This window comes from Erinaceus europaeus, chromosome 12 (assembly GCF_950295315.1).
Source record: "Erinaceus europaeus chromosome 12, mEriEur2.1, whole genome shotgun sequence".
In the NCBI taxonomy this organism is placed as follows: Eukaryota; Metazoa; Chordata; class Mammalia; order Eulipotyphla; family Erinaceidae; genus Erinaceus; species Erinaceus europaeus.
The window spans coordinates 64,904,220-64,922,726 of NC_080173.1; the positions used below are offsets into that span (position 1 = coordinate 64,904,220).

The 18,507-nt window shown below is 41.5% G+C and overlaps 2 protein-coding genes across 3 annotated transcripts in view; both read left to right on the forward strand.

The window, feature by feature from the left end:
* PRR11 (proline rich 11) overlaps nucleotides 1-2,442 on the forward strand; it is a 31,405-nt gene extending 28,963 nt beyond the window's left edge. For both annotated transcript variants that reach the window (XM_007533647.2, XM_060203847.1), the window contains one exon: nucleotides 2,254-2,442. In XM_007533647.2, coding sequence (XP_007533709.1) covers nucleotides 2,254-2,322 — 69 coding nt within the window. In that variant the 3' untranslated portion in view covers nucleotides 2,323-2,442. The remainder of the gene's footprint in view (nucleotides 1-2,253) is intronic.
* Nucleotides 2,443-10,748: 8,306 nt separating this feature from the next.
* On the forward strand, nucleotides 10,749-18,507 carry SMG8 (SMG8 nonsense mediated mRNA decay factor). The gene is made up of 4 exons (XM_007533648.2): nucleotides 10,749-12,524; nucleotides 13,911-14,056; nucleotides 15,052-15,924; nucleotides 17,930-18,507. The coding sequence occupies exons 1-4, from the start codon at nucleotides 10,766-10,768 to the stop codon at nucleotides 18,125-18,127; spliced, it is 2,976 nt and encodes a 991-aa protein (XP_007533710.2). The 5' UTR covers nucleotides 10,749-10,765; the 3' UTR covers nucleotides 18,128-18,507.

Consider the following 18,507-nt stretch of genomic DNA (forward strand, 5'->3'; position numbering starts at 1 on the left):
GAACATGGGCGTTGACTGGTTGGTCCATACTCCCAGTCTGCCTCTCTCTTTCCCTAGTAGGGTGTCTCTGGGGAAGCTGAGCTCCAGGACACATTGGTGGGGTCTTCAGTCCAGGAAGTCTGGTTTGCATCATGCTGGCATCCAGAACCTGGTGGCTGAAAAGAGAGTTAACATACAAAGCCAAACAAATTGTTGAACAAATGGTATTCTTTTTTTTTTTTTTTTCCTCCAGGGTTATTGCTGGACTCAGTGCCTGCACCATGAATCCACCGCTCCTGGAGGCCATTTTTCCCCCTTTTGTTACTCTTGTTGTTGTAGCCTCGTTGTGGTTATTGTTATTGCCATTGTTGATGTTGTTGGTTGTTGGATAGGACAGAGAGAAAAATGGAGAGAGGAGGGGAAGACAGAGAGGGGAGAGAAAGATAGACACCGCAGACCTGCTTCACCACCTGTGAAGCGACTCCCCTGCAGGTGGGGAGCCGGGGGCTCGAACCGGGATCCTTACACTGGTCCTTGCGCCTTGCGCCACATGCGCTTAACCCACTGCGCCACCACCCGACCCCTAAATGGTATTCTTTTTAAAAAAATATTTATTTATTCTCTTTTGTTACCCTTATTTTTTTATTGTAATTATTGTTGTTGTTACTGATGTCATCTTTGTTGCATAGGACAGAGAGAAATGGAGAGAGGAGGGGAAGAGAAAGACACCTGCAGACCTGCTTCACCACCTGTGAAGTGACTCCCCTGCAGCTGGGGAGCTGGGAGCTCAAACTGGGATCCTTACAGTGTGTGGTATTCCTAGGCATGAGGTCCTGAGAGAGAGGCCTATTTGTTAGAGAGGCAGAGGGAGAGATTGATAGAAACTGAAGCCTCTTTTAATGCAAAAGGCTGGAATTGAACTTAGGTTTTGCACATGGCAAAGAAGCACACTATGCAACTGAGCTATTTCACTGGTTTATTTGTTTATACCAAGCATTTCTCAGTTCTGGCTTATGGTAGTATTCAGGATAGAATCTAGGAACTTTGATGTCTCAGCCATGAAAGGCTATTTGTATAAATATGATTCTATCTCCCCAACCCTGCACCATGAATCCACTGCTCCTGGAGACTATTTTTTTCCCCCTTTTGTTGCCTTTGTTGTTTTATCATTGTTATGGTTATTATTATTGTTTTTATTGATGTCATTGTTGTTAGATAGGACAGAGAGAAATGGAGAGAGGAGGGGAAGACAGACAGGGGGACAGAGACACCTGCAGATCAGCTTCACCACCTGTGAAGCAACTCCCCTGCATGTGGGGAGCCGGGGACTCAAACTGGTATCCTTATGCCTGTCCTTGCGCTTTGCACCACGTGCGCTTAACCCGCTGTGCTACCGCCCGTCTCCCCCCCCCTTTTTAAAAAAATATTTGTTAGAGTGTTTATTCACTCTAGAAGGGAATTTATTCCTTTCTTCCACCCTTTCTTTCTTTCTTTCTTTCTTTCTTTCTTTCTTTCTTTCTTTCTTCTTTTTTCTTTTTGCTTCCAAGGTTATTGCTGGGGCTTGGTGCCTGTACTAAGAATCCATTCTGGAGGCCATTTTTCCCCCCATTTTGTTGCCCTTGTTGTTGTCATTATTGTTATTGTTGCCATTAATATTGTTGTTTTTGGATAGGATAGAGAGAAATCGAGAGAGGAGGGGAGACAGAGAGGGGGAGAGAAAGATAGACACCTGCAGACCTTCTTATTCACTGCTTGTGAAGCGACCCTCCTGTAGGTGGGGAGCTGGGGTTCAAACTGGGATCCTTATCCGATCTTTGTACTTTACACCATGTGCACTTAACTTGCTGCGTTACCACCTGACCCCCTTTTTTAAAGATTTATTTTAGTATTTATTCATGAAAGAGCAGAGAGAAGAGAGAAAGCACGTGCTAGCCCATCAGTGTGACATGTGTGATGCTAGGGGGTCAACCTTGGGATGCCATAGCTGAATATCTAACTCTAGTCACTCTTCTGTCTCTTGGCCTGCTCTTCCATTTTTTTAAAAAAAAACTTTATTTATTGGGAGTCTTCCATGTGGTACTAGGGGTCAATCCCAGGACTTTGCATTTGATAAGGTAAGAGTTATATTGAGTGAGCTATCTCCTGGCACCAAAAAGGTAATTTTTTAGAATCTGAATTCATTGCTGTCCTGCACAAAATCTGGGTTCAGTTAATGAAGAAGGACTGGAACATAATTCAAATTTGAATTGTAATTTTTTTTTTTTTCATTTATAGCTCGCTCATCCCAGAAGTCCAACTCAAACTTTGCCACTTTCTACAAGCGGCTTTGATGAACAAAACTGATGCTAACTTTGCTGGAGCCCACCTGGTGATCCATAGATATACACATAAAATCTTACTAATTGTTACTTTCATGTAGTTGCATATGTATACATAGTTATAATAATAAATAATATTAAGTATGGCACTGGCAGATGACTTGGCTAATAGGGTGTGCACCTTACCATGCACAAAGCCTTGGGTTTGGTGTTATCAGAGTACCACGATACTGGGGGAAACTCCTAGGGCTATGGAGCTGTGCTACAGAGTCTTTCTAGAAAGATGGGTTGAAAGTATTGGCTCATTGTGCTCCAGGAGGTGGATTAGTGGTAGAACTTTGGTCTTATAAGTATAAGACCCTGAGTTCAATTCCTGGAGCCACAAATGTCAGAATGCTGCTCTGTTCTTTTATCTCTCTTCTATCTCATGAAATAAATAAAATTCTTTCAAAAGAAAAATTGGGGCTGGGGAGACAGCATAATGGTTATGCAAAAGCCTTTCAAGCCTGAAGCTCTGAGGTCTCATGTTTGATCCCCAGCACCACCATAAACCAGAACTGAGCAGTGTTTTAGTCTCTTTCTCTCTCTGGTATCTTTCCCTCTGTAACTATTCTTTCTTGTTAAAATAAAATAAATAAAAATATTTATTAAAAAATTGGCCCACAAGCACTAATACAATGTATGCATGAGACTCTGGCATTAAAATGATAATTATAAATAAATGGATAATATGGAATATAAATATGGATTCCATACATACTGAGGTAGAAATATTTTCTCACTTTTATGATTGATAAAGACAGATGAGAAAATCCAGTTCCCAAAGTGATATTTATTCTGGTCTAAAATTATCTGATTTAAGTTGGAAGGTTGCTCAAAGTTGGCTAGTTAATGCACTTACTCCACACCATGCACATATAACATTATGAAAATAACCTCGGGGGAGTCGGGCTGTAGCGCAGCGGGTTAAGCACAGGTGGCGCAAAGCACAAGGACCGGCATAAGGATCCCGGTTCGGACCCCGGCTCCCCACCTGCAGGGGAGTCGCTTCACAGGCGGTGAAGCAGGTCTGCAGGTGTCTATCTTTCTCTCCTCCTCTCTGTCTTCCCCTCCTCTCTCCATTTCTCTCTGTCCTATCCAACAGCGACAACAACAATAATAACTACAACAATAAAACAACAAGGGCAACAAAAGGGAATAAATAAATAAATAAAATAAATATTAAAAAAAAAAAAGAAGAAAGAAAATAACCTCGGGAGTCGAGCGGTAGCGCAGTGGGTTAAGTGCACGTGGCTCGAAGTGCAAGGACCAGTTTAAGAATACCAATTCGAACTCCTGGCTCCCCACTTGCAGGGGAGTCGCCTCTCAAGCGGTAAAGCAGGTCTGTAGGTGTCCTTCTTTCTCTCCCTCTCTCTGTCTTCCCTTCCTCTCTCCATTTCTCTCTGACCTATCCATCAATAACAACAGCAATAATAACTACAACAACAATAAAAAACAAGGGCAATAAAAGGGAAAATAAATAAATATAAAAATTTTTTAGAAGAAGAAAGAAAATAGCCTCGTTCCCACTCACCTCAGGTGTTCATGAATAATTAAAAAATATTCTTGCCTTTGAGCTCATGTATTCATTGTTATAATTTTGATTGATAAAGTCCCTGTAGATTAGATTTTTGTTCACTATAAGCAATTAAAAAGTAAGACTAACGCCAATGAAACCCAAATATTTTCTGAAAGATTTTAAAACAAAAGGTCCATTGTGACCTTAAAAATTAGAATGTGGGGCTGGCAAAATAACTCATTTTGCCATGTATATAACCTAGGTTCAAGCTTAGCCCCCAGCACACTAAAGGAAGCCTTGGTTTGGGTTTGATTTTGCCAGAGCACTGCTCACCTCTGACTTTGGTTGTGCTGGGGATTGAACCTGAGACCTCCAGTGCCTCAGACATGAGTCCTTTTTTTTTTCCTTTTATCAGAACACTGATCAGCTCTGGTTTATGGTAGTGAGGGAGATTGAACCTGAGACCTTGGAGCCTCAGATATGAGAGTGTCTTTGCATAACCATTATGCTATCTACCCCTGTGCATGGCATGAGTCTGTTTTACATAACCTTATGCTCTCTCCCCAGTCTGGTGCTATGGTTCTCTCTTTTTCTCATGTTCTTTTCTGCCACTTCATGGTTGTGGATTTAGCAAATATAAATACATAATGCCCAGTCAAATCCTAATTTCAGGGAAGCAACAAATAATTTCCTTCTTTCTGGGCCATAGGACTTCTCACATGTATGATATCACTGATGCCCATCATTAATTTTTTTCATTCTTTTTGTTTGTTTGTGAAAGTGTGTGGAGGGGTGGGGGAGTAGGGGAGTGATACTACAGTTGTATTCCACTATCCACAGAACTTTCCCTCACTGTTGAGGTGCTACCATGTGGTGCCAGAATTCAAACCCAAGACCTTGTGCATGGTAAGGCAAGTGCCCTACAAGGTCCATTATCTCCTATAGCTCTTAAGTATAAAGGCCTTCCATGATCTAGGAGGTCATACAATTCTTCTTCTTCTAGCGTTTGCCCTTCTTCCGTAGCCAGTCAACAGGTCCGGTTGAAAGCTGTCAGGAGCTGCTTGTTGCTGGCTTTGAAAGTGACTGGGATCCATGTGGATTCAGTCGGCTAGGAAGGATCGTCAGTTTCCCCAATGAATGGGTACTCACGGGATGCACCATGAGAAGGTCGATCCAATACAATGATAAAGCAGCTCAACTCCCAGAAACAGTGATCCTCTGGTTCTCTTTTCTCTCTCTTACAATCTCTCTGATAACTACATAAATAAAACATAAAAATAAAAAAGCACCTCCCATCTGGACTCATACCCCCATACCCTGTCCCTCACCTAGAGGGGGAAAGATGATTCATGAGCATTGGAGAAGTGCTGCAAGTGCTTCTCCTTCTCTCTCCTTTCCCCATCTCTCTCTCTCTCTCTCTGTCTCTAACTAGAGCACTGCTCAGCTCTGGCTTATTGATGGAGATGCAAGAGATTGAACCTGGGACCTTTGGATCCTCAGTCATGAGTCTCTTTGTATAACCAGTATGTTATCTACCCCCACCTTCTCCTTCTCTATTTCTGTCTGAAGAAGGAAAGTAAGAAAGAAGGAAGGAAGGAAAGAGAAAAGAATAAAAGATGCTGGGAGCAGTGGAGTTGTCATGTAGGCACTGAGGCCTGGGAGCAAAACAAAACCCTGGTGGCAAAACAAATAAATAAATTCCATCAAGGGCCATAAAATAGCTCACTTAGATAGTGTGCTGCTTTGCCATGTGTGACCCAGATCTGGCCCAACTCTCAGCTTCAGTGCTGTGGTCTCATTCACTCTCAGCCTCATCTTTAAGGAAAAAAAAAAAAATTCCATGGAACAGGAACTTTTTAAAAAGCATGTGCTAGATACTGCACAAGAGCAGCCAGGTGGGGGCGCACCTGGCTAAGCGTACACATTATAGTATGCAAGGACCCAGGGTCAAGCCTCAGGTCCCCACCTGTAGGGGCAAAGCAGAGCTTCAGGTGTCTCTGTCTCTCTCTCTCTATCAACTTCCCCCTCTCAATTTCTGTCTCTTTGCAATAATAAATAAAATAAAAAGATAGATCCTGCACAAGAAATATTCTTGATAGCAATTACTCTTCATTTATTTAAAATTTAAATGTAACTGGACATTCTATATTTTATTTGAAACCCTGCCAATCAGTCCCTTACAAAACTGCCAAGTATGACTGGCACTCCCTAGTTTGACTTGGCTACTCAGCACTGGACACTACAATAGCTTCAGCCAGAAGCTATCACTAATTTGCTATTTCATGAAAAATTAGAAAATCTATATAGGAGGAGTGAAACTGATGTGCAAAATTAGCTTTAATGCTGATAACCTCTACTACAGCTCCACAGAGGAGGGTAGCAGCACCTCAAGGTTAGGGAAAAAGTTTTTAGATCTTCATTGGTTTTCCAAATGTGACAGAGCATTGTCACACAGATGATAGTCTTTGAAATATCCACTAGTGGTGATCAGGTGGTAGTGCACCTGATTAAGCTCTCATATTACATAGTGCAAGGACCCAGGTTCAAGCTCCTGATCACCACCTGCAGGGGGAAAGCTTCACGAACGGTGATGCAGGGCTGCAGGTGTCTCTCTGTCTCTTTCCTTCTCTCTGTGTACCTTTCCCTTTTCAATTTCTCTCCATCTCTATCCAATAATAAATAAATTAATAATAGTAAATTAAAAAAAGAAATATCGTGGTCTGGGAGATGGCTCAGTGGATAAAGCGCTGAACTCTCAAGCAGGAGGTCCTGAGTTAAAGCCCCCACAACACATGTACCAGGGTGATATCTGGTTCTTTCCCTCTCCTCTTATCTTTCTCATTAATAAAAAAAATCTTAAAAAAAAAAGAAAAGAAATATCCACCCCACCTGCAGGGGAGTCGCTTCACAGACGGTGAAGCAGGTCTGCAGGTGTCTTATCTTTCTCTCCCCCTCTGTCTTCCCCTTCTCTCTCCATTTCTGTCTGTCCTATTCAACAACAATAAAACAACAAGGGCAACAAATGGGAATAAATAAATATTAAAAAAAGAAATAAATATCCACTGGTTAGTTTAGGCTAAAAAAAGATATTCTTTCAGGGAGGGATAGATAGCATAATGGCTATGCAAAGAGACTCTCATGCCTGAGGCTCCCAGGTCCCACATTCAATCCCAGTACCACCACTATAAGCCAGAGCTGAGCAGTGCTCTGTTAAAAAAAATAAACAAAAAAAACTTACAATGTCTCTGAAATGCCTACATTTCTAGCAATTTCTAAGAGATGCCAAATGAAGCACAGTATGGAAAACCATAAAAACAGAAAACAGTTTGGGGACCTGGAGGAGACCTATGATTAGGTTTAAAACATATTTATGGATAAAAATTAAGTGGATAATTAAGAACCATGTTTGTTTCAGGTCCAGGTGGTGGCTCACCTGGTTGAGGGCACATGTTATAATACGCAGGGACCTAGGTTCAAGCACCTGATCCCCATCTTCAGTAGGAAGGCTTTGCAAGTGGACAAGCAGAATTATAGGTTTCTCTCTGTCTCTATCCCTCTCTATCACCCCTTCAATTTCTATATATCTAGCTAACAGATAAAGACAAAAAAATATTTTAAAACTGCTTCTAGCAAAATATATATTTTTTTATTTAAGAAAGGATTAATTAACAGAACCATAGGGTAGGAGGGGTACAACTCCACACATTTCCCACCACCCAATCTCCATATCCCACCCCCTCCCCCGATAGCTTTCCCATTCTCTATCCCTCTGGGTCTAGCAAAATATTTTTAAAGCCAGCTTGCTACATTTACTTATGTAACAAAAAAGGAATGATCCCTGGGGAGGGGGGGAGCAGTTGAATATTTGTTACAGAATGTTTTGTGGAGCACTTATGGTAATATTTATATTAACAAAACACTGTACTTTATCAACTTAATTTAAATGACTTAATCATTCTTATGGGGTAAAGTTTCACACTCACAGAAAAAACAATACAGAAATTCTATAGTTGGGCAGGGGTAGATGGCATAATGGTTATGCATAAAAACTCTTGAGCCTGAGGCTCCAAAGTCCCAGGTCCACCATAAGCTAGAGCTGATCGCGTGCTCTGGTAAAATAAATAAATAAATAAATAAATTCTGTAGACTAACATATGTAAAGCTGCTATTTCCACTGTACCAGTATTAAAATGTGTTTTAACTTGTAATTTTGACTAGTTTTTATATCATACCCATTTCAATATCTTGTAAATGCTATGCTGTCATTATCACTGGTGTGTTTATTTTGAGACTAAGTGTCAAATGGAGACTATAGACAACCAAAATGCATCTAGTTATGTTTTACAATAAAGAGTAATAAACTTTTTTTTCCTCTTTCTTAGTGGTTTTGTTTGTTTTTAACAGTGTTTTAGAGCACTATTCACTTCTGGTCTAAGGTGATATCTGGGATCAACCCTGGTACATCAGAGCCTCAAGAATGAAAGTCTTTTGCATAAATATTATGCTGTCTTTCCCCCCATACTTTTTTCATGTCTTTCACTAAATGTAACATGTGTAGAAAATGCATGAAATTTAAATGTAGCTGACAAATAATAAAGAAAACATTCATTGGGAAAGCTATCATGGGAGGGGGTGGGTTATGGAGATTGGGTGGTGGGAATTGTGTGGAGTTGTACCCCTCCTACCTTATGTTTTTGTTCATTAATCCTTTCTTAAATAAAAATTTTAAAAAAAAACCATTCATATAGCTACTAAGAAAAAAGGTGTATGGGTAGCCAGGAGGTAACACAGTGGAAAGCTCTGGAGTCTTAAGCATTAGATACCAAATTCCAGACCCAGTATCACATGTGCCAGAGTGATGTTCTGGTTCTTTCTCTCCTTTTACCCAACTCACAAATAAATATGAAAGCCTTTTTTTATTTTATTTCTTTATTGGGGGATTTATGTTTTACAGTTGACAGTAAATACAATAGTTTGTACACGCATAACATTTCTCAGTTTTCCATACAACAATATATACATATATCTATATATATATATATTTTTAAGAAACACTTCCTTTTTAAAATCTGTTGTGATGGAGACTCTGGAGCACCACTCTGTCATTTATGATGTCCTGTTTGCAAATGGAGTTCAGAGACTCACACATGCAATGCATACGCTCTACTGCTGAGCCATCTCTCACAGGCCCAACGCAGCCTAGTCCAGCCAAGCAGATTCTAGTCTTTGGTCATCACCAGGGCTTTATAGCTCCCTACTGACTACTACTGCAGGGGTGGGCTGGGAGTGGGGGGTATATACCACTACTAGGGTTATTTTTCTACTTTTAAAAAAATTCTTTTTATTTTTGTTTCCCTTTTGTTGCCCTTGTTTCATTGTTGTTGTAGTTATTGTTGTTATTGATGTCGTCGTTGTTGGACAGGACAGAGAGAAATGGAGAGAGGAGGGGGAAGACAGAGGGGGAGAGTAAGACACCTGCAGACCTGCTTCACCACTTGTGAAGCGACTCCCCTACAGGTAGAGAGCCAGGGGCTGGAACCGGGGTCCTTAGTCGGGTCCTTGCGCTTTGCACCAAGTGCGCTTAACCCACTGCCCTACCGCCAGATCCCCTGTTTTTCACTTTTTTTTAAAAAAAAATTTATTTGTTATTGGATAGAGACAGAGAGAAATTGAGAGAGACGGGAGGGACAGAGAGGAAGAGAGACAGAGAGACGCCGCCAGACCTGCTTCACCGCCGGTGAAGCGATGCCCCTACAGATGGGGAGCTGGGGGCTGGGGGCTCAAACTGGGATCCGAACCGGTCCTTGCTTTTTGTGCCACTTGTGCCCACCCCCCCACTCCCGTTTTTCACTTTTAAATGTATACAAATCATGAGGATTTAGTTGGAACGCAAGTCTGGTTCAATACATCTAGGATGAAACTTAAAATTCTGCATTTCTGTGGCCTGGGAGGGAGGTGGAGCAGATCTTGGACCTTCAAACATGAGGTCCCAAGTTTGATCCCTGGTACTGAATGTGCCAGAATGACACTCTGATTTTCTTTCTCTTTAATAAATTTATATTTTTAAAAGATTCTGTGTTTCCGGGACCAGACAGTAACGCACCTGGTTAAGTGCACACAATACAGTGCACAAGGGCCCAGGTTCAAGACTCTGGGCCCCACCTGCAGGGGAAGGCTTCACAAATGGTAAAGCTGGGCCGCAGGTGTCTCTGTTTCTTCCCCTCTTTATCTCCCAGCCCTCTCTCAATTTCTCTGTTTCTATGTAATAATAAGTAAAATTTTAAAAATAAAAATAAAAGATTCTGCATTTCTAACAAGAGTCTTCATTTTCAGTCTGCAGTCTTTATCTTGTATAGAAAAGTTCTAGAATTTTAATTGACCCACTTTGCTTCTCTGGGAAGTCACCTGACACTCTTTTGCAGCTTTTTTTCTCTTCTTTGAAACACAACTGCTTCCAGTTGTCTTTTTTTTCTTTTTACATCTCTCTCTTTTTAAATATTTATTTATTAGATAGAGACAGCTAGAAGTGGAGAGGGAGGGGGATGGGGGAAGAGACACCAGCAGCCCTGCTTCACCACTTGTGAAGCTTTCCCCCTGCAGGTGCGGACCAGGGGCTCAAACCTGGGTTCTTGTGTACTGTAGCATGTGCGCTCAACCAGGTGCGCCCGGCCCGTCTTTTTTTTACATCTCAATCTTATAGCCTGAGAGAGAAGAGGGGAAAAATCAACTGTGGGCGAGCACTAGAGAAAACAACAGAACGAAAAAAAAAAAAAGGCAGGAAGTACGGGGAGGCGGAACCTAAAGTGAGAGGAAAGCAGGAACTGAACAAAACCAAGGAATTTCAAAACAGGACGGAAGTCGGTTGGGTTTATTGAGTGCACCGGAAGAAGTATAGCGAAGTCTGTGCACTATGGCGGGTCCTGTCACCTTGAGAGAGCTTCTGATGGGAGCTTCAGCCTGGCCTGCCCCGGAAAGTCCCGAAGGGTCCGCTACAGAAAGTGGAGGGAGCTCGGCGGGCGGACCGGAGCCTCCTTGGCGAGAGGATGAGATCTGCGTGGTGGGAATCTTCGGCAAGACGGCTCTGCGACTGAATTCAGAGAAGTTCTCACTTGTGAATACGGTGTGCGACCGCCAGGTCTTTCCTCTGTTTCGCCAACAAGACCCCGGGAACCCGGTGCCCGGGATCAAGCCCGAGGCTGGTGCTGCAGGGGAGGCGGGTGCGGCCGGAGACCCTGGCGCGGGGGCCGGGGATCCAGCTCGGGGAGGTGGAGCAGCCGCGGAAGGAAACCGAAATGAGCCAGGCGCCCAGGACTTCAGCCTCCTGCAGGCCTATTACAATCAAGAAAGTAAAGTTCTCTATCTGCTTCTGACTTCCATCTGTGACAATTCCCAGCTTTTACGGGCTTGTCGGGCCCTGCAGAGTGGGGAAGCTGGAGGGGTTCTCTCTTTACCTCATGCAGAAGCGCACGAGTTCTGGAAGCATCAAGAGAAGCTGCAGTGCCTCAGTCTCCTTTACCTGTTCTCTGTCTGCCACATCCTGCTACTGGTTCACCCTACTTGTTCCTTTGACATCACTTACGATCGAGTATTCAGAGCCTTGGATGGACTAAGACAGAAAGTATTGCCCCTCCTTAAAACAGCCATCAAGGACTGTCCAGTTGGCAAAGACTGGAAGCTCAACTGCCGACCTTGCCCACCTCGACTCCTTTTCCTGTTTCAACTCAATGGCGCCCTCAAGGTAGATCCTCCTCGGAATCAAGACCCAGCTCATCCAGACAAGCCCAAGAAGCATTCTCCCAAAAGGAGGCTGCAGCATGCTCTGGAGGACCAGATTTATAGAATCTTCCGAAAGAGTCGTGTGTTGACTAATCAGAGTATCAACTGCCTCTTTACTGTGCCTGCCAACCAGGCTTTTGTGTACATAGTTCCCGGAAGTCAGGAGGAGGACCCGGTAGGCATGTTGCTGGACCAACTAAGGAGCCATTGCACTGTGAAGGACCCAGAATCTTTGCTGGTGCCGGCACCCCTCTCTGGGCCCAGGAGATACCAGGTGATGAGGCAGCACAACCGGCAACAACTTTCTTTCCACATTGACAGCAGCAGTTCCAGTTCTTCAGGGCAACTAGTGGATTTTACTCTTCGGGAATTCCTATGGCAGCATGTGGAACTGGTCCTAAGCAAGAAAGGTTTTGATGACAGTGTGGGCAGGAACCCTCAGCCATCCCATTTTGAACTCCCCACTTACCAGAAGTGGATCTCAGCAGCTTCGAAACTGTATGAAGTTGCTATTGATGGGAAAGAGGAGGACCTGGGGTCTCCAACTGGGGAGCTAACATCGAAGATTTTAAGCAGTATTAAAGTGTTGGAAGGATTTTTGGATATTGACACCAAATTTTCGGAAAATCGGTGCCAAAAAGCTTTGCCCATGGCCCACAGTGCCTACCAGTCAAATTTGCCTCATAATTATACAATGACTGTCCATAAGAATCAACTTGCCCAGGCTCTTCGAGTGTACAGTCAACATGCGAGGGGTCCAGCCTTTCATAAATATGCCATGCAGTTACATGAGGACTGCTATAAGTTCTGGAGCAATGGGCATCAGCTCTGTGAAGAGAGGAGTTTAACTGATCAACACTGTGTACATAAATTTCACTCATTGCCTAAATCAGGTAACTACAACTTTACCAGCAGTTTGATATAAAAACTTTGAGCTCTTTTGATATGTGTGTGTGTGTGTGTATGTGTATGACAGCTCTCTGGCTTGTGGTGGTGTTGGGGATTGAACCTGGGAATGAATGTCTCTTTGCATTTATTCTTGTTCTGAATTTGTTGACTATGTATTGATCTTTTTTAAAAAATATATTTATTTATTTATTTCCTTTTTGTTGCCCTTTTTTTAAAATTTACTTCTTTAATTAATGTTTTACATTCAACAGTAAATACAATAGTTTGTACATGCATAACATTCCCCAGTTTCCCATTTAACAATACAACACCCACTATTGTTGCCCTTGTTTTTTTTTATTATTGTAGTTATTATTGTTGATGTCGTTGTTGGATAGGACAGAGAGAAATGGAGAGAGGAGGGGAAGACAGAGAGGGGGAGAGAAAGACACCTGCAGACCTGCTTCACCGCCTATAAAGTGACCCCCTGCAGGTGGGGAGCAGGGGGCTCGAACTGGGATCCTTACACCAGCCCTTGTGCTTTACATATTTTATTTTATTTATTACTGCTCAGCTCTGGCTTATGGTGGTAGGGGGGATTTAACCTGGGACTTCGGAGCTTCAGGCATGAGGGTCTCTTTGTATAACCATTATGCTGTCTACCCCTACCCCTATGTATTGTGCTTGTATTTTTTTTTCTTTTCTTTATTGAGGGATTAATGTTTTACAGTTGACAGTAAAATACAGTAGTTTGTATGTGTGTTGTATTTCTCAGTTTTCGACATAACAGTTTAACCCCCTCTAGGTATTCCTCTGCCATCATGTTCCAGGAACTGAACCCTCCCCCCTGTATTTTAAGAATGCAACCTACTTATTAAGAACTATTAAGTGAGGGCTGGGGAGACAGCCATAATGCTTATGCAAAAGATTCTCGTGCCTGAGGTTCTGAGATCCCAGGTTCAATCCCCACCCCCACCACAAGGCAGAGTTGATCAGTGCTCAGGTGTCTCTCTCTATATATCTCTCATTAAAATAAAAATAATAGCTACTAAATGATACAACATTTAAGAAATTTCATATCAGCATTTTATATTGGAGCTTTTTTTTTTTTTTGAATGAAAATGAGTATATGTGAGGTCACCATGCGATGATAAATTTTATTTGGAAACCCTAAAACTTTGGATTAGAAATACAAAGTTTTTTTGTGTGTGTGTTTTTATTTACCTTTGTATGTCATTGTTTTTGTGTTTAGGTGACTTTGTTATTATTTTTTTCATTTGCAAGGAACTGTTTGGAGAACTTTGGGGGGATAGATGCTATAGAATACAGAACAAATTGTATAGATGTTTCATTGTGTGTATGAGACTAATAGTGAGTTTTATGTTTTCCAGGGGAAAAACCGGAGGCTGATAGAAATCCTCCGGTGCTATATCACAATAGCCGAGCACGATCCACTGGGGCCTGTAACTGTGGAAGGAAACAAGCACCTCGAGATGATCCCTTTGATATCAAGGCAGCTAACTATGACTTTTATCAGGTAGGTTCTGCATTATTTTCTCTTGCTCTTTTCTCTCTCTTCGTTATCATCTGAGTAAAAAATACAAATTTTTCATAAGCAAAATATCTAGAAAAATTAATGTGACATAAGTGTGACATGTAAACCATGCGGTTGCTCATCTGTTGTCAACAATTGTGAAGTGAAGGATGTGTTATTTAAAGAAAAAAGAAGAATGTGTTCTTTTTTTATTTTTAATTTTTTATGTTAAATATTTAAAAAAGAAAGAAAGAAAAGAAAACCAACTACTGATCTAAAATCCACACTTCAAGTGACCCAAAGAATGCCGAAATTATAATCCTTCATATTATTTTAAGCTATTTATTTATTCCCTTTTGTTGCCCTTGTTTTATTGTTGTTATTATTATTGTTATCGCCGTTGTTGGATAGGACAGAGAGAAATGGAGAGAGGAGGGGAAGACAGAGAGAGGGAGTGAAAGATAGACACCTGCAGACCTGCTTCACCACTTGTGAAGCGACTCCTCTGCAGGTGGAGAGCCGGGGGCTCGAACCGGAATTCCTATGCCAGTCCTTGTGTTTTGCGCCACCTGCGCTTAACCCCTCTGCGCTACCATCCGACTTTCAATCCTTCACATTTTAAAGGGCAAACTGAAGCCTTTTTTTTTTTTTTTTCCCTCAAGTATTATTGCTGGGGCTCAGTACCTGCACAATGAATCCACTGCTCCGGGAGGCCATTTTTCCCATTTTGTTGCCATTGTTGTTATTTGTTATTGTTAGATAGGACAGAGAGAAATTGAGGGAGGAGGGGAAGACAGAGAGGAGAGACACCTGCAGACCTGCTTCACCACTTGTAAAGCGACTCCCTCTGCAGGTGGGGAGCTGGGGGCTTGAACCAGGATTCTTATGCTGGTCCTTGCCCTTTACACCGCATAACCCGCTGTGCTACAAGAAGATGTGTTCTTTTAAGTGAAAATTTTACAGGTTTTGTTTTATTTTCTTATTTTTTTCGCCCATAGCTTCTGGAAGAAAAATGTTGTGGAAAATTGGATCATATCAATTTCCCAGTATTTGAACCAAGTACTCCAGATCCTGCACCTGCCAAAAATGAATCTTCTCCTGCCCCTCCAGATGCAGATGCAGATAAACTTAAAGAAAAAGAACCTCAAACCCAAGGAGAAAGCACAAGCTTGAGCTTAGCTTTGAGTTTAGGTCAATCCACAGATAGTTTAGGTACCTATCCAGCTGATCCTCAGGCAGGAGGAGATAATCCAGAAGTTCATGGTCAAGGAGAAGTAAAAACTGAGAAAAGACCAAACTTAGTTGATAGACAGGCATCTACAGTTGAATATCTTCCAGGCATGCTACATTCAAATTGTCCTAAAGGTCTCCTACCCAAATTTTCCAGTTGGTCTTTGGTTAAACTAGGCCCTGCTAAGTCTTACAACTTTCATACAGGTTTGGACCAACAGGGCTTCATTCCAGGAACAAATTATCTTATGCCTTGGGACATTGTCATTAGGACTAGAGCTGAAGACGAAGGGGACCTAGACACAAATTCTTGGCCTGCTCCAAATAAAGCTATTCCTGGAAAGAGAAGTGCAGTTGTGATGGGAAGAGGAAGACGACGAGATGACATAGCTCGTGCATTTGTGGGCTTTGAATATGAAGACTCTCGAGGTCGGAGATTTATGTGCTCGGGACCTGACAAAGTAATGAAAGTCATGGGAAACGGACCAAAGGAATCGGCATTAAAGGCTTTGAACAGTGATATGCCCTTATATATTCTGTCATCATCTCAGGGGAGAGGGCTAAAACCACATTATGCTCAGCTCATGAGGCTGTTTGTTGTAGTTCCTGATGCTCCTTTACAGATAGTACTAGTGCCTCAGGTGAGAAATATGACTCTTGCTAGCCTCAAACAAAAAATACTGGTGCTTATTTTGATTGCCTTTTGACAATATAAGGTAATAGGGACAGAAAAATACCTCACTTGGGTAGTGCACCTCCTTTTCCACTCTCGTAGCCCAAGTTCAAGGTTGGCCCCCACCACATTGGAGAAAATTTCGTTGCTATGGTGTCTTTCCCTTCCCTGTTCCTTTATACATGTGAAAAGTGAACATGAAGCTGTGAAGCCTTGGAAAGAGGCTAAAGTATAGGATAATGTCAAACTATTTTCACTAAAGTCTCAATTTTTAGATTTTTAAATTAAATTTGTATTCTTTTAGATAAAGGAAGAGAGAGAGAGACCACAACACCAAAACTTCCTTCAATGTGGCTGGGGTCTAGGTTGAAACCTGAGTCATACACATAGCAAGGCAGCACACTATCCAAGTGAGCTATTTTGTCAGTCCCCCCAAAGGCCTTTTGTACCTAATATTATGTTTCTTGAGAATTAAATTGTGTGAGGAATCAGGCACATGCTAAAGCACATGCATTACAGTGTGCAGGGACATAAGTTGAAGCCCCCATCTCCACCTGCAGGCAGGAAGTTTCACAAGCGTTAAAGCAGTGTACAGGTGTCTCTCTTCTTTCTCCCTCTCTATCTCCCCCTGCCCTCTCAATTTCTGTCTCTATTCTAAACTAAATGGATAAAATAGAAAATATTTTTTAAAGTAATAAATGAATTTTTTCTTTAAAAATATTTATTAATTAGAGAGTACCAGAGTACCACTCTTAACATATGTCAAGCCAGGGATCAAACTCAGGAACTCATGGTTACTATTCCACTTTTTTTTTTTTCACTTTTTTAAAAAAATATTTATTTTCCCTTTTGTTGCCCTTTGTTTTTTATTGTTGCTGTAGTTATTGTTGTTGTTATTTATGTCATTGTTGTTAGGACAGAGAGAAATGGAGAGAGGAGGGGAAGACAGAGAAGGAGAGAGAAAGACACCTGCAATTCTGCTTCACCACCTGTGAAGCAACTCCCCTGCAGGTGGGAGAGCTGGGGGCTTGAACTCGGATCCTTAGGCGGGTCCTTCTGCTTTACTGTTCCACTTAAAAACATATATATATTGTTAATGAAGAAGTGATACACAGAGAGAAAGTCCAGAGTACTGCTCAGCTCTGGCATATGGTAGAGCTAGGGATTGAACCTGGGACCTCAAAGCCTCAGGCATGAAAATATTTTGCAGGCCTGGGGTGGCACACCTGGTTGAACACACGTTACAATGTGCAGGGGTCCAGGTTCAAGTCCCCAATCCCTACCTGCAGGAGGAAAACTTTGCAAGTGGTGAAGTGGTGCTGGAGGTTTCTATCTCCCCCTGTCTATTTCTGGCTGCCACTATCCAATAAATAAAGAGAAATTTTAAAAAAATCTTTTGCATAACCAGTATGTTGTCTCCCCAATACTTTATCCTAAATCTTTAAAGAATATATTTTATTTATTAAATAAAATAGAGAGGAGAAGATGGGGAGGACCAAAGCATTATTCTGGCACATGCAATTCTAGGGATTAAATTTGGGATTTCATGCTTGCAAGTCCAACAATTCATCTTGGACCACATTAATAAATACATCTTAAAAAAATAGAACTGTGGGGGCAATACGGTAGTACACCTGATTGAGTGCATATTATAATGTGCAATCACCTACTTTCAAGCCCATTCCTCACCTGAAGGGGGAAAGCTTCATGAATGCTGAAGTAGTGCTGCAGGTATCTTTCTTCCTCTCTATCTCTCCCACCCTTTCAGTTTCTGGCTGTGCATAGCCAATAAATAGAGAAAATAAAAAATTAAGAAAAAAAAATATTTAAAAAAACCTGATGAATTATATTTAATAATGTACCAACTACCTGCCTAATTTTATATGCTCTTTGAATCTGTTGTTTGGGCATTTCTTTCAAAGTTTTTTTTTTTAATTGAAAAATAATAAAATTATTTTTCCAATATTTTTCAGGTTCAACCAGGCCCACCACCATGTCCTGTATTCTACCCAGAAAAACAAGAAATTACTCTCCCACCTGATGGCCTCTGGGTTCTGAGGTTCCCTTATGCATATGTGACTGAGAGAGGACCTTGTTTCCCTCCAAAGGAAAATGTGCAGTTAATGAGTTACAAGATGCTCCGTGGAGTTCTTAAGGCAGTAACACAATAAGCATTTGCTGGCCAGTTTAGTACTAAGCCTTTAATGGCTTTTGGTTTTGGTATATATGGACTTTTTGCTTTGTTTTGCTTTTTTTCTCAATGTGTACACTGTATTTTCTTGAATCCACAATGTTTTGGTTACAGGAGTTCAGTATTTGGACAATAATTGTTCAACTATTTCATGATATTGTTGATATTTATTACAACTTCATAATAAATGTTATTCTCGAAAAGGATATAAAATACATGGCAGGTAGTTCTATTTTCTCTTGTTCCAGGACCTCATACTTTCAAGTCCATAGTAAAACATGCTTTCACTACTGAATGCTGAGTAATCTTGTTGAGTCCATTTTGTTTCTTATAAAATTATATTTAACTAGTTTTCCTTAA

Excerpts from the sequence above, each read along its gene's own strand:
- SMG8 (XM_007533648.2), top strand. The coding sequence starts at position 10,766 with ATGGCGGGTCCTGTCACCTTGAGAGAGCTTCTGATGGGAGCTTCAGCC. Across the intron at positions 12,525-13,910 it reads TCACTCATTGCCTAAATCAG|GGGAAAAACCGGAGGCTGAT; the intron begins GTAACTACAACT and ends TATGTTTTCCAG. Across the intron at positions 15,925-17,929 it reads AGATAGTACTAGTGCCTCAG|GTTCAACCAGGCCCACCACC; the intron begins GTGAGAAATATG and ends AATATTTTTCAG.